The sequence below is a fragment of the Benincasa hispida genome, chromosome 5, assembly GCF_027475165.1.
Source record: "Benincasa hispida cultivar pf3 chromosome 5, pf3_genome.v1.1, whole genome shotgun sequence".
NCBI classification, from domain to species: Eukaryota; Viridiplantae; Streptophyta; class Magnoliopsida; order Cucurbitales; family Cucurbitaceae; genus Benincasa; species Benincasa hispida.
In genome coordinates, this window is record NC_143482.1 from 33,253,192 (window position 1) to 33,269,351 (window position 16,160).

The window sequence follows — 16,160 nt, forward strand, 5'->3', positions numbered from 1 at the left end:
GGTTTTGATAAGAACATTGATGAACTCTGTGTCTACCAGAAAATCATCAACGGTAAAGTAGCTTTTTTGGAACTTTATGTGGACGACATCCTACTCATTAGGAATGATGTAGGATATCTTATTGATGTTAAAAAATTTCTAGCAGCCCAATTCCAAATGAAAAATTTGGGAGAGGTGCAGTATGTTCTCAGGATCCAAATTATGAAGAATTGTAAGAACAAAACTCTTCACCTTTTCCAGAAGGGAGTTTCGAAGGGTGGAACTTACACGAAGGAAATGGGAACTGCTTTGTCTTAAGTAACTTATATCGAAAAAATGTTGACTCAATATTCGACACAGAACTCTAAGAAGGGTTTATTACCTTTCAGGCACGGGGTTCACTTGTCTAAGGAATAGTGTCCTAAGTCATCTAAGGAAATTGAAGATATAAGATGTATTTCCTATGCCTCATTTGTGGGCAGCTTAATGTACGCTATGCTCTGCACTAGGCAAAACATTTGTTATGTAGTGGGAATAGTCAGTAGGTACTAGTCTAATCCTGGGTTAGACCACTGGACCACGGTTAAGAACATCCTCAAGTATCTTGGGAGAACGAGGGACTACGTGCTGGTGTATGGAGCTAAGAATTTGATCCTTATGGGGTACACCGATTCTGATTTCTAAACTGACAAGAATTCTAAGAAATCCATGTCAGGATCAGTGTTCACTCTGAACAGGGGAACTGTAGTATGGTGTAGTATTAAGTAAGGATGCATTGTAGACTCCATTATGGAGGCTAAATATGTAGCTGCTTGTGAAGTAGCAAAGGAAGCAGTTTGGCTCAAGAAGTTCCTACATGATTTGGAAGTCATTTCAAACATGAACTTGCCTATCACCTTATACTGTGACAACAGTAGGACAGTAGCCCTTGCTGCTACAAATGATCATAGATAAAAAATGTAAATAATTGATTATCATCAATAAAGAGTTATTGATGTTTTTTCAATAAGTTTTATTGATTTTGTTGAATTTATTTTGTCTTAATAATCCTAAATCCAATAAACTAACATCCTAAGATGTCTTATGAGTTTTGAACTGTACATGGAGACATATAGGAACGAATGTTGAACATACAGCCTAAAGGGTCTAGTAGAGGGATAAGGTTGGATACCTTATCCTAGTGAAACTACGGATACAACCCACTTTGTATTTGATACAAACGCAATGATCCAACATGTTTGTATCGGTGATATATGAGTGGAGGTATCATATGCAATGAGTTTTCATAAGACCAGATCGCGAAATAGTAGCCACTAGATGTAACTCTAGTGACTAGTTAGATTTTTATTTCAATAAGATGACCTACGCAACTTAGTCTTAATCCGGAGTCTATAATTAACTCTTGTTCACGAGGGATTGTCCTTTGATTTGTATGGGCGAGAGTGGCAAGTTCACCAACTTAATATTCCTACCATTTTGGGATAAGACCGAGTGGGGAGCTAGGAACATAATAATACAAGATGCATTTCGCGCCTTCACGACTATAGGATAAGTAGATGAGTGTTCCCTTAAGTGATGTCTCCGAGACTTGAAGAAAATGTCCTACTCTCTTACTAGCGCGAGAGGGATTTATGTTTAATTGTTGGACCATAAAAAGGTTGTTCAATAAAGAAGCACTGATGCTTAAGGATAAAGAAGTAACACAATGGTAAAACGATAATTTTGTCCCAACTAATATTACAAACACTCGTGAAGGACTAAATTGCTATTATTTGTCTATATATGTGGACACAGAGATTATCTCTAGTGTGAAGAATGTACCTGTGGGTCTTTAGTTGACTGTACCCACAATTAACAAATATTGATTAATGTGGTTAATGAGTTTAGTCAATTAATCTCATATCGTTGGAGTTTCTGATCTGTAGGTCCATGAGGTCCCCTTCCTTGCTCATAAAAGGAATTGAGGTAACTATGTCTTGACTAAAGTGTGAAATGTTCAAATTCACTTAGGAAAATAACATAGTATATTTCAGTTAAACTTTATAATATAAATTTAATTTTGGATATGATTTTTAATTTATGAGAGAATTAAATATTTGTAGGAGTTCAAATATTAATTTAATATGATTTGGATTCATAATAAAACTATGTTTTAAAATTAATGCGTATTAGAGCACATTAAATCTATAGGTTATGAGAGAAATACAAATGAATATGATTCACATGTAGGTTAAATTAAATATGTGATATTTAATTTAATAATTAATTAATTAGAAGATCTATTAATTATTAATTTAATTTAATTTACCTTAATTTAATTTAATTAATTGAATTAAAACTATTGGTTATGTGAGAGATGCTTTATTTAAATGTGATTTAAATGAAATTATTAATTAAATTAGATTTAATTAATTATTAATTAACTAATGATTAATATAATTAATTATTAATTATTTTAAATTAATTAATTAAATTATCTATTTGATTTTATAAAATCACATAAATAACGCCCACGTAGAGGAGTGATAAAAAAAATGGGATAGCTTCCATGTTTTCCTCTATCTCCATTGATTGAAATACCTTCAAAATAAATAAATAATGTAAAATTTCTTCAAGAAGAGAATTTTGCTGTAGGGTTTTGCGAAAAGACAAAATTCACTCCAAAATTATCTTTTTCTTGAGATTGGTTCCCACAAAAACAATACTCAAATTCTCAGAGAATAGGGAGACATTTGGATGGGCGGTATTCGTGTATTCAATCCATAAGAGAATTGACATTCTTCCATTCGAGTCATCAACGAGAGTATGTGGATTTTTTTTTCTTTGTAGCATTAAATTTCTGATTTTTTATGCATGCTTAACCTAATTCTTACATTAAGTTGAGGTTTTAGATCTCCCCATTCTATTTTGTAATTTTGGCCAGTATATTGGCATTCTAATTTCTCAATTGATTTTGAGTTAGGTCTTGATTATTCCACTGCATTAGGGCTTTTACCTCTACAGACAAAGTTAGATTTTAAGTTGGGGGTGGGGTATGTCTGTTTTCTGGCTAGAGCCTTTAAGCATCTGAGCTTGGGTTATTTTGTTTGTGTGCTATATGCTGCTTGCTCATGTTAAGTGGTCCGTTATGATTACTTGTCTATGACACACTCCCTTGTGAATTTAATTTATATGACATCACGTTTAATATCAATAATCATAATTTTTAGCCCTTTTTAATTTTTTTTTTACTTCTCATGCACACTTAAGTTCTTTGTCTGTCTACATTAGGCTATGCATGCTTCGAATCGTATTGCTTAGTTTGTATTTTTGTTGTCACTCGAATAGGTCCCATTAATTAGAGAGTGTCTTGCATAATAGATTGTAATGTAGTACTGAGTGAGAAAATGGTTCATATGTCTACTTTAAAAAAAATCAACTGATATATATTTACATTGAAAAGAAATATCATAAAAAAAAGAAAAAAAAATGAACTTGTAATGTTATGCATGACTAGGGGTAGAAAGAGCTACCTTGTTGTAATTATTTAGGACACTCATAAGAAAAGAGTGAGCATAGTTTCCTGCAGTTTTGTGTGAAAGCTAATTCCCCTAGGTAAAATAATGCAACTTTAGACCTCCAAAGTTAAATTTCAGGTGCCTTTGTTGAAATATTACCGTCTTGATTGTTTTGGTGCTTGATAGTTGGTACATGAGCCAGTGTAGGGAAAAATAAATGGAGGGCTATTTAAAACCATTTCGAGCTGTTAGGACTTAATTAGAAGGGCTTCGAACTTACCCTTGCATGAATTAGTCTAGAACTAATTTTAGATTGCGTTGCAACATTCGAATTCTGGATGCATGCTGAATTCCATCAGCTCCTTGGCACTACGGTAAGAGCTTTGCAACACTGTGTCTAGCATTGCAACACTCTGTCAATTCTATAAATAACAAATTATGTCATCTAGGTCAAGGGTGTTCGTCGATTCTGCGATTCTAACCAATTCCTAAATTTCTCTATTCTTTTCTTATTTTTTAGTCTGAGAATGTATCAAAATGGTTCCTTGGCATTTTTCATGAATATTATGGACTATGGTAATCATTTCTAGCTCGGGTTTAAGATTTCTCTACCTATTTGATATATTCATGAGTTTTCAAACTAGTTTATTGTAATTGTAAAATTCGATTCTATTCTTGTATGCTTATGATTATATTATTGGACACTTGAAAATTTTATAATTATCGCTTTTGATTGACATTTGATACGTGACATTTAATGTTGTGTTAATAAACTAGAAGCAGTAGGTTAGGTTAGCTTGGTTCTAACCAACCTATTGTCAAATCTGAAAGATCTCTTACCGAAAAGTTCCATGAGCGCATTCGGATCATTTCGATCTCACCGTGACCAAAATACATATAATACATTCAAATATACAGTTATGCAAACAAACACTAACTATCGGCATGCTATGAACAACAAAATAACAAGGGAAAGAGTGTCATACTAGTTGAAGACGTTCTTTAAACTTTGGTAGCCAAAGCAGCGGAAAACCTCCACAGGATCTACCAACGCCCAGCAGCAGCGTCAACAACAGCAGCACGGACATGAACGCTGCGGGGACGACACCACCAGAAAAGAGCCCTAGGTATTCTCGGAGTGAGAAGCATGGTATTTGGTGAATTTGGTAGAGGAAGGAGCAATACCAGGTTGTGTAGGTGATAAGCAAGTGGGAGGAAAAAAAAAGTGCTATCACATAGCGAAATGCTTATCATTTAGGAGAAGATATACGATTGTATAGATTTTACTGAACGATCGTTTAGGAAAAGGTATACGATCGTTTAGCAAAATCGACACACTATACGATTATTTAGAGAAGCTATTTGATCATGTAGAAAATAGCATGTGATCGTTTAGGCGCGAGGTGGACGATCCTTTAGGTGCGAGGCGATTATCGTATAGGCTCTCGTTTCTTTAAGTGATCGTTTACAATACTACCAACGCGCGCTCTTGTGAATTCTTTTTGGGCGATTGATCAAAATAAAAACTATTTTCATTTTAATCGGTTACAATAACTGACGCTGCCCCACTAACCCATGTCCTAACTTGAATTTTTTATTAATTATCATATAATTAACTAACTAATTAATTAATAAATATAATCATATTATATTTTTATCCTATAGTTTGATATCACATATCTACTTAGTATTTTCTCCTCTACTTGATATAAATCATATTTATATTTAATTTCCTCCATGATAATGTATCTCATACATTTAGCCAATTATATCATATATAATTAACCAGTCCAGTTATATAATATATAATCGAACTTCTTCTTGTCAATTTGAACATTTCAAATTAACCTAAACACTAGTTCTCGACTTTATTCAAGCTACCCAGGGGACCTAATGGACCTGTGGCTCGAAGCTCCAAGGGTCCGTGAATAGTTGACTAAACTCTTTAGCCACGAGATCCACCATCCGTTAACTATCAGGTATTCCACTAAAGACTAACATCTTAACTCTTCTTACCACAAATATATTTCTATGTCCATCAGATATAACCAATCATCAGTACGATGACCCTTCACAGATGCTTGTAAGTACAGCTAGGCCAAATTACCGTTTTGCCCCTGTAGTTACATCTCACTTCTTAAGTACCATTGATTCCTCTAATGAACAATATAATATAGTCCAACTATGTGCGAACACCTCTCGGGCCAAGAGAAGGTGTGTGGCGCTACATCATTCAAGCCCTGGAATCAGCCCCTAAGGGAGCTATCTATCTACTTACCCCTGTTTCGGGGAAGGAGTGAATTCCATCTTGTGTAGCTGAGTTCCCAGCTCCCAAATCAGACGAATCCCCAAAATGGTAGGTTTGAATTGGCAACCTGGCCAGTCGCACCCATACAAATAAAAGGATCGCCCTCAATGGCAGGAGTTTCCAACTCACTTAGGATTGAGGTCATGTTACCCATGGTCATCCTAGTGAAGTGAAATCTCTGTCATGAACGGTGTTATATAACGAGATGTTAACACTTCGTGGTCAGGTCTTATACAAACTCTTTATATAGGACGCCCCCGCTCGTATGTCCCCAACACAAATGATCAAGATCAGACCATTTGTGACAAGTCACAACACTTGTGACCATTCCACAAAACGAGCCGCATCCGTAGCATTACTAGGATAAGGTTTCCCTTCTATATCCATATACTACAGACCATTTTGGTTATCACTCAAGACATGATCCACTTGTATGTCACCACATACATGCTTGAGTTACATACAGATAACCAGGGATTTTATGTTTATTAGTTTGTAGTAAAACAAATAAAATAAGTAACTGAGCAAAAACACAAGATGTGAAGTAAATATCATATATTAACAATACAAGCGTTCGTACAAACTGTTTACAAACTACAGGACACGAGACTTTAGGGCATCAACTCCAACAAAATCAACCAAATATTTAATTAAGGTTGTTCCTGTTAGATATTAAACCTAACTTTGTTCTAGATCTTAATGCAATTAGGCCAACTTGAATTTGCATATTGTTCATCAATTTAAATTGGGCTAATTAGTTGATTAGGTCAAATTAATTTGTTGTTCCAATTAATTTGGTTAGGTATAAATAATTGTTTGGCTCTAGTGATGAGAATTCTATGATCCAATGCATCAAATAGGAGAATTTCGTCATAATCCAAGCTATATTTCTCAAATTCAATTGCACCATTTAGCTTTATTTTAGGCAATTAAATTTTTCTTGCAACAAAAAAATCTTAAAAAATCCCACTTTGGTTACCCAAGGACTAAAAACACTTTAATTGAGAAATTCAAGGGCTCCATGAGTTCGACTCATGCTTTCACTAATATACTAGTTTCGAGTGGATATGGTTAAATTATTTGGTTCGAATTTTGGCGACGAAATCCGCTCCGACCATGTATCTCAGGTTTTAGGGTTTCTTTGTCATTGACACTCTATAGTCGGATATGACCATCCTGTTACAATAGCCTTCTTGGTTTTGCTGTCAATCAACTTCAAGAAGGTAGTCATCCTAGCTTTCTACTAAGAATAGTTTGTTCCATCAAGAACAAGAGGATGTGTAGTGGAACCACCTTCCTTAATACCATCTATGATCGAAGTACTTGAGATAAAGGTGACCTGCTTCGATACCAATTAAAATTTTGGAATGTGATTTTACACACACTAAACAGATGTCACACAGGACATCCTAGTAATGTTAGAAACAACAACAAAGTAATAGATAGTAAATCAATCATGAAGACACAAAAGTTGGTAACCTAGTTCGGTGATCAACCACCTACATCTGAGGGGTATTGAGTAATAACAACGCTGTACTTATTTGTAAATAATCCATTAATATATAAAAGTCAAGAAATTACAACCTTGTACTTATTTATAAATAACAAAAGATTATAGTGACACATGTAGGGCCTAACTTAACTAATCACCTAGTCTCCCCTTAAATGTGAGACTCCTTCTCACTTGAGCTTAGACTTCCTTTAAGCGAGTTAGATTCCCTCTCATTTGAATATATCTTTCCTTCTACTTGTAAACTCCCTTCACGTGTGCACTTAAGTTTCCCCAAGTCTTGAGAACTCCTTTCTCGTTTTATAATAGCTCAGACTCCCCTAGAGTATATAGAAATTCTTCTTGATCAACTTTGTCTTAAACTTCCCCTAAGACCAAATGAACCTATGTGAATATGAAAACACTTACTGTAAGAGCAAGTGAAGAACATGCCGCTAGAAACAAAAAACAAAACCTTCTTCTTTAATTCAATAAATTGCAGTATGTATTATGTAGAATTCACACAACAAAACTCATATAAAAATATATATGGCAACCCTAACCACAAAGCCTTCCTAGACTTAAATAGCATAACGGAAAAATGAAAGACACCTCCACATACTATCAACACTTCATAGAAAAGGAAAACATTCCAGAGAACATAACCTATAGAATAATTTAAATAAGGAAAAAAAATATTCTACAGGTTTGGCCACTTAAAAAACAACCTCTGAGACAAATACCCGCAGAGACAAAAACTGAGACAACTCCTAAATAGTCCAAGAAGTCAACGTCAGGAATCTTAAACAAATATATTTAGCAAATATCAAATTCCTACAAAGAGAGTATTACATTAACTAAGGTTCCTGAAATAAAATTAGGGATCCCTAAACTTGCATTTCTTCTTTTAATAGTATTAGCTTACACACATTCATCATAGGGACCTATACCGAGAACATTGGCTCATGGGATGGGTTAATTGATCACAGTAAAGACAACTTTGTTTATCCCTAGTCATACATACACATTTTACAAGCTCATTTTATTTTTCTCATCTTCTTTTTTTCTCTCTCTGTTTTTTAATATAAAAAGGGTAGGGTAAATAACATCTTTCTTCTCTTCCTCAGTATCATCTTACATGTGTTTGATTTACCATTTTAATTCATTACTACATTACTTGTTCAACTACAAATTCACTTAAGTGATTATTTCATTATTTTCTATATACAAATTGGTAAATCAAACACATGTATTTAACTTCTAAACATTAATTATCATGTATATTGAAACGTAGACATTAATTATCTCAACCATTTAAAACCCAAACACTTAAATCATAGATATTTAGTTCTTATACTCGTGATACAATACAATATGTGTGATCTAAATGGACACTAAGAGAATTTATTGAATACAAACACACTTTTCCATAACGGATTTTAAAGAAGGAAAATGTAGCAAAGAGTGTGGAGAAGTTTGGATATAGTTTGAAAATTTTCAATCAAGTCTGCTTCATGTTTGATAGAAGAACTTCATTGATCAGCTTGTCCAATTGCTTCCAAGAAGAACCACCAGGTTTATATGCTTCTTCAGCTGTACTCTTCAAATTCATAACATTCTCTTTCATTTGCTTACCCTTTTCTCCATCCATTAACTCTATCACAAGCTTCTCCACTTCATTTCTTTTCACATTGTTGTCAAGTTCGATTGCAATCTCCCACTCACTGCAACAATAATGAGAATTTGTTTGTTGATCAGCAAACCAAGGCCATGAAATCATTGGAACTCCAGCACATATACTTTCAAGAATTGAATTCCATCCACTGTGTGTTAAAAACCCTCCAACTGAAGGATGGTTCAACACCTGTTCTTGACAACACCAACTTGCTATCAAGCTTCTATCTTTGGTTTGTGTTACAAATTCTTGTGGCAAAATGGCTGAATCTCCAACTAGGCCTTGCAATCCACAAGAATGGCTTCCCACTATCAGCTAATCCCCAAGCAAACTCAATCAATTGCTCTTTCTCCATCACTGTGATGCTACCAAAATTTACATAAACAACTGAGTTGGGTTCCTTTGAGTCAAGCCACTCAATGCATTCTGATTCCTCAGCCCAAAGATTTGCACCAATTGCTTTTAGATTTTCATCATCTATTTGGTTGGCAAGCATGTGAAGTGGACCAATGGTGTAAATAGAACGTAGGACAGAAGAAAGAGAATCCATAACATCTCGATCAAGTGGATCATATGTGTTGAATATAATTGCAGAAGCTTCTTGAGAATTGGTTACTACTCTAGACTTAAAATTTAGCATGGAATCATCTGGATCTGTTGTTCTAATAAAGGAAGGAAGGTCTCCCATTTAAGTTGGGCCAGCATTCTACCGTAGTTTCCAAATATCCATCTGTTATCTGACTCATATCTGTTTGCCAGTTAATATGTCAAACTTAAATAATATACAACTATGAGCTAAACTACATGTTTTCTCCATAAATGTCTTTATATTTTCGAAGTATAGTGCATCATCAATTTATCTTTTAAACATAAGTATCTAATTGGTCCAATGGGCCCTAATTAAAATTTGAAAAGGTCAAGAAAATCACTTTTGGTTCTTGACATATTCGATATAAATTTTTTTTAAGAATTGAATTTAATTTGTCTAATATAGGACATGATTGAACTTTCAACTTTGTGTCCTTCCAAAATTTATTAAACACCGAGATTGAAAATTCAAACATTTTTCATATACAAAAATCCAATGTTTATAGAGTTACTAAAATATTTTTATACTTAGAAAGATCATAGACGTACTAGATATATATTAAATTTGTCAAAGTAAATTTAGCTTAACGATAATTGGCATGGCCTTCTTCTTTAAAGATTAGTGGTTCGATCCTCCATTCCCTTAGTTGTTGTAAAAGAAAAATACTTATTGAAGTTCAGAAATCTATTGGACAAATAACCTCAAAAGAATATATGCTAAAAAAACAAACAAACATTGAAATGATATACCTTTGAGTGGTACCAAGCCTTGGTTAATGAGTTTAGAAAATTGTAAGAAACCAAAGAAGCAAAAAGCACTAGCAGTCCAAAGCAAAGCATAAGGGATATTAAACTTATTGGCAGCCAATATAGTGAAATACAAAAGGGCATCTCCAATAATGCAGCTAATTGGCGGGACATTCGTAGAAGGAGAAGCTGCCATTGAGTTGAGTTCAGAAATAAGATCACAGAATGGAGCAAAGCAATTCTTGGAGGGGGCTTCGCAAAGTTTATGAACATTTTTAATAGAATTGGTAGTCGAGACCGGAACACCGTCGGAAATGGCTCGGAACGTGAAATCTTGCAAGCCATCGAGCGAGTCGATGCCTCTCGACTTGAGCATTTGCTGTTCACTGCGCTCAGTGTTGACGAAAGTTATGTAGAAACCTTTGTGATGGAGAAGCTTAGCCAGCTCTAGCATAGGGTTGATATGGCCTTGGGCTGGATGTGGGATACACACAGCATGTGGCTTATCAATTTTTGAGATAGAACCCATATTTTGAACTTCTTTTTTCTCTCTTTTTCTTCTCTTTTCTTGGAATGGGAACTTACTATGTTTGGGAGAATTGGAAATGTAGAAACCTTATTTTATAGGCTGCAAAAGCAAAACACGTAGACCTGATTTCATATAATCATGGGGTTTCATAATTATTTGGTTTTTTTAAAATTAAGTTTATTTTCTCTGGATTATAATAGTATTATTTTTTATAATTAAAAGAGTTCAATCCTAATCTAAATTCTAAAAATAGAAATAAGTTTTAATTTTTTTTTTCCATTTCAAAATTTGACTTAGTTTTTGAAAACATTGATTTAAAGTAAGATCATAAAGCAAGAAATTTCAGTATGAAATTGATGTTTATACACTTAATTTTCAAAAATTAAATTGTTTTAAATGGAGTCTTGGTTTTTTAGTTTTAATTTTTAGAACTAGGGATTTTTTCAAATATAAAAAAACGAACTAAAATATTTACAAAATATAGCAAAATTTTAGAATCTATAGACTTTTATCCATGTCTATCAGATAGGCAAGTCTATTAGCGTCTATGAGTATCTATCATTTATAGATTCTGAAATTTTGCTAGCGCCTCATCGCAAGCACTGAATGAATGAAATGAGTGGAGATCTTGTAAATATCTTCCATAAATTCTAAAATTTTGCTATAATTTGTAAATATTTTTTACAATTTAAATAATTTCTCAATTAGAGGTTTTTTTTTTTTTTTTTGCCCGTTTTGATTTTTTGGTTAAGAAAAAATATATAAAAAGAATGATTAAGCTTATAAAAACTGTAGATATTTTATTAAATTTTAATAATTAACATTAATAAATCTATAATAATATTGGTTGGTTGAAAAAATATTAAACTTTTTTATAGATTGAACGTCCCAAAGATGATATCAATAAAGTTTATGCCACGAGATCATCTGTGTGTTTGAAAGGGCATCTTTGACCTAATCACACCTTATCTTATTTCATTTAACTATTTGTTTGACTCTCTCTTTCCACTCGTAAGTGTGATTGACTTGTGGTGTTGTCAAACATATTAAGAATGAACTAATTCAAAATTATGAAACTACGAAAAATGGGTTAACGACTAGTTTGATAATTATTTTATTTTTAAAAATTAAGTTTATTTTCTCTTTATTTTATAATGATTTGTATATTTCTTAAGTACAATAGTTATATTCTTAGTCAAATTAAGAAAAAAAAAAACTTTTTCAAAACTATTTTTTTAGTTTTCAAATTTTGGTTTGGTTGTTTAAACTATTGGTAAAAAATAGATAACAAAAGAAGAAATTTAGAGATGAAACTAGTGTCTATAGGTTTAATTTTAAAAACAAAAACAAAAAACAAATGGTTACCAAACATTACCTAGATTAGTTATCGTTTGTATAGTTTATTGGTTTTAATGTTATCTATATAAGTTTTTAGTTGTGAGAAACCAACAAAATTTTCAAATATCAAATATTTGAATTATTTAAAAAAAATACATTTTTTAGTACAATAATTACGAAGAAGTGTTTGACTGTGCCAAAATCATTGGCAAATTAACAAGCATTATTCTTCGAAGCGATTATTCTATGAAATAGGTTGTCCTATCAAATGAGGTCTTACTCTCCAAAATGGGGGATTAATTCTTCCAAAGTTTCATATATGCTCTGGTAATCTTGTTTTAAGATTTTATAGATGTTTAAGAATAATTATATAATTGAGAATAAGATTTTCGTACTTGTAAAAGAAGAAGATAATCGACCAAAGCTATAACTCAAAGATAATGATAGCAAGATTGATTGATTGATTTGATTGATAACTTTTGAACATAGTATAATTGACATAAATTTGTACAGCTGTTATATTCCTACAATTTTTCACTTTATTCCATATCTGACCTTTGCCCTATTTTCCATTCTTTACCCTCTCTCGAAACATCGAATTTTGGACAAAATCAAATTCAACTTAATTGGTGTTTTTACTTTTCTTTCCTCGTCACCTATGTAAGCAAATCTCTATATCAGTATTGATTGCCTTCCAATAATAAAAGTTTCTATATGAAGAATTTCTTTTCGGATGTATAAAATTTGTTAAGTATTGGGTTATATATGAGAATATTATCAAGATTTTAAAAGGAAATATAATTTCAATAGATTAATTAATAAAAAAAATTAAAAAAAAATTATTTTAATTGACAACACTGTTGAAAATGATTACAAATAATGTCAAAATATCACTCTATATGTGATAGATCGCGATAGACTCTACTTGTATCTCTCAGGAAGCAGATAGACAAAGATAATAGTCTATCCTGATCTATGATAGATAGACAATGATACTTTACTATATTTGTAAATATTTTGATTCATTTTTTTATATTTGAAAATAACCCCATAAAATTAGTACTTAAGAATACAAAAATGGTTTTAATTTAGATTGTTAATTGGTACAATTATTTGGATCTCTTTTGTAAATATTTGGTAAAGACTAAAATAGTTTGTGTGTAAATTATTTTAATCTCTAATATAATAGTTTGCATTTGGTATGCAGGTTATTATCGTCAATTTAGGTTTTTTTCAACTATTTTTTTTTTTAATTTTCGATATGTACATTTTTATACTTAAATTTAAGAAGTATTACAATTTTTTATGCTTCATTTTTTATAATTATATTAAAGCTACAAAAAAGTATTGTCAAAGTTGAAATATTTTTCAAATTTTTCATAATTACTTTTGTTATACTTAAATATAAGAAAATAATTTGATTACCTTTATATATACTTCACTTTGTAACTATACTAAAGCTATAAAAAAAGTAAAAGTAAAACTTTTTTCATTTTGTAATTACATGTTTTTACACTTTAATTTAAGAAAGGAGTTTGATTGCATGTTTTATGCTTCAATTTGTTATAACTATACTAAAACTAAAAAAATGTCAAAGTTGAAATTATACTAAAATGTGTCATGTTGACAATAAATCAAATAAAATTATGGAACTCATTGTCAAACTCTAAAATATTTTCAATGTGATTAGCAAAAGTTTCCATTGTAAAAATTATTATAAAAGACCTTATTAAATCAAAATCCATAAAAAGTCCGATAGTGATTCGCCTAAAAATTGGATAAATTACATGAACTAAATTCAAGAATATAGTGTATTTTTAAATTAATGATAAAAATGGGATAGATGGGAAAGAATTTTTAAAAATATGTGGGAATGGAAAGTATTGATAAAAATATAGGGTAGTTTTTTGGAGGAAGGGAAATCTTGTACCCGTACAAGATTAGGCTTTAATCTAGTCAGCACCACGACAGCATAGTCGGTGGACTAGTCAAGGACGTATTTGTGGATCGGGTCCACGATTACTATAATCCAAGTCCACGATTACTTTCTTTTTAAAAATTCGATTTAACTGTTCTTTTTCTAATTTTTTAATTAACAATTTTCTTTATTGTTAAACTTAATTATATATTTAATTTGCAATGAAAACGTAATTATTCTGCATTCATATTAGAAAAAGTTGTGAGTTCACTAAGTAGTACATCTCTCTATAAATAAATAAATAAGTTCTCATGATACTAAATATTATTTATAATTAGTTCTTTAATTTCAAAATAGAACTTTACATAAAATTTAAAGATGACCCCCTCCCTCCCCCGGCTCTTACCCCACTTGGGGGTTGTCTTCGTGTGCCTTTAAATTAGCTTCGCTCTGTTGCCATTATTGTCTATGACAAATACATCTTCAATCAGTGTCAGCAACATTGAGTCGTTTTGTTTGTTGAATAATACTTTCTATGTTGACCAATGTTTGGTCATACATTGAACCCAACTCTGATAAATTGTGTTGTACTGAATATTGTTGTACTTTTTCAATAAAATTTGTACGATGAAAAGATTAATATTAAACAATATTCATATCATATATTTCGAAAATGTCATACCTGGCACATCAGGCGAAATGAAATACCAATCTATCGATTTGGATTAATGGTCTACAATATTTGAACCCTTCTCTTGCAGGACCAGAAAACTGGACCAAAAATAGTTGTACCTGGCACAGCAGACGGAAGAAAATACCAATCCAATCACGTTCCTAGAATGTAATGAACAAGAGCACTCAACCAATACGAAAGCTCTGAATATGATTTCTCCAATCACCAAACACAACAATCAATGCTTTTCTATTGGTTTCCAACACCCATCTATAGTTAACATTATAGCCATATTGTTTTCAATTGCTTCTGGACTAGAGCCACATGTACCCCAGAATAACTTCTAACCAAATTTTGGATTTTGATACTCATGAATTTGAATCAAGTTGTGAATGACCCTGTGTCAATTCTGAATTCAAACATGAGTGCTCCCTTTCAAGTTTGTTGATTTCAAACATCCCATGAGTTTTACACCGACATGCCCGTAACCTCCAATCACAACCATCCTTCCATTGTTTACATCTCGCATACCAAATATATTAATTTGATTCCACTACAATAATTTCATAGTGTTCTGTCACGCAGTATTTTTTTTACACCAAGTTGTAAATCTTCTTTAGTATTAAATAACATTCTTTTCTATATTAAACTAGAATTATGTATACATATACTCCTTTCCTCCAAAGTTGACCCTCGTTCACATGTAGAATTAGTAATTTTTCAATCTATTTGGGTGAACATATCTGACGGTACCAACTCAAGATCATGTTCCTCACTTATATCATTTCCAAATAATTCATCAAGTTCAACATCAATATCACTATCTCCATCATTTCAAGGTTCATGAATGACTAAATCTTCAGGATGCATCGATATATTTATTCAAATTTTTTCAACTGTTATAGTTCAAAAAAATATGTTAATAGGAAAAAAAGATTGTTTCTTCTTTTTTAAGAAGTCCAAAAATTTTTCTTAAATCAACCCAACAAATGGCCCAACAAAATCATCCAAAAAATAGCCCAACAAAATTTAATTTATAAATTCAACAGTCCAATTACAAAAAAAAAAAAAAAAAAAAAAAAAAAAAAAAAAAAAATCAACCCAAATCTAAGATCTATAAAGTATACATTTAAATTAGCCCAAATAAAAACAAAATAGTATATCTATGAATCATACATTTAAATTAGCCCAAATGAAAGCAAAATGATAGATCTATGATGCAATCTTTATTTTTTATGAACAAATTTATATATTAGAAAAAAGTAAAGAAAAAACTTTACCTAATGCGGACGACGACAAAAATTGAAGATGGTAGGTGGTAGATCGGCTCACGACGGCAACAATAACAAGATAGGAGACAACAGATGGCGACAGAGTTGGCGACCAACGATAGTGAGGAGGAAGAAAGGGAGAAAACTT

The 16,160-nt window shown here is 31.9% G+C and overlaps 1 protein-coding gene and 2 pseudogenes across 1 annotated transcript; all 3 read right to left on the bottom strand.

Moving 5' to 3' along the window:
- Nucleotides 1-8,570: 8,570 nt before the first annotated feature.
- Nucleotides 8,571-9,459, bottom strand: LOC150036054 (UDP-glycosyltransferase 85A8 pseudogene; annotated as a pseudogene).
- LOC150036055 (7-deoxyloganetin glucosyltransferase pseudogene) lies at nt 9,172-9,588 on the bottom strand (annotated as a pseudogene).
- LOC120078190 (7-deoxyloganetin glucosyltransferase-like) lies at nt 9,560-10,862 on the bottom strand. Its single transcript, XM_090314095.1, has 2 exons — nt 10,287-10,862; nt 9,560-9,696 (listed from the first exon to the last, which is right to left on the bottom strand). Exons 1-2 carry the CDS (start codon nt 10,810-10,812, stop codon nt 9,611-9,613), a joined length of 612 nt encoding a protein of 203 aa, XP_090170221.1. The 5' UTR covers nt 10,813-10,862; the 3' UTR covers nt 9,560-9,610.
- Nucleotides 10,863-16,160: the final 5,298 nt, after the last annotated feature.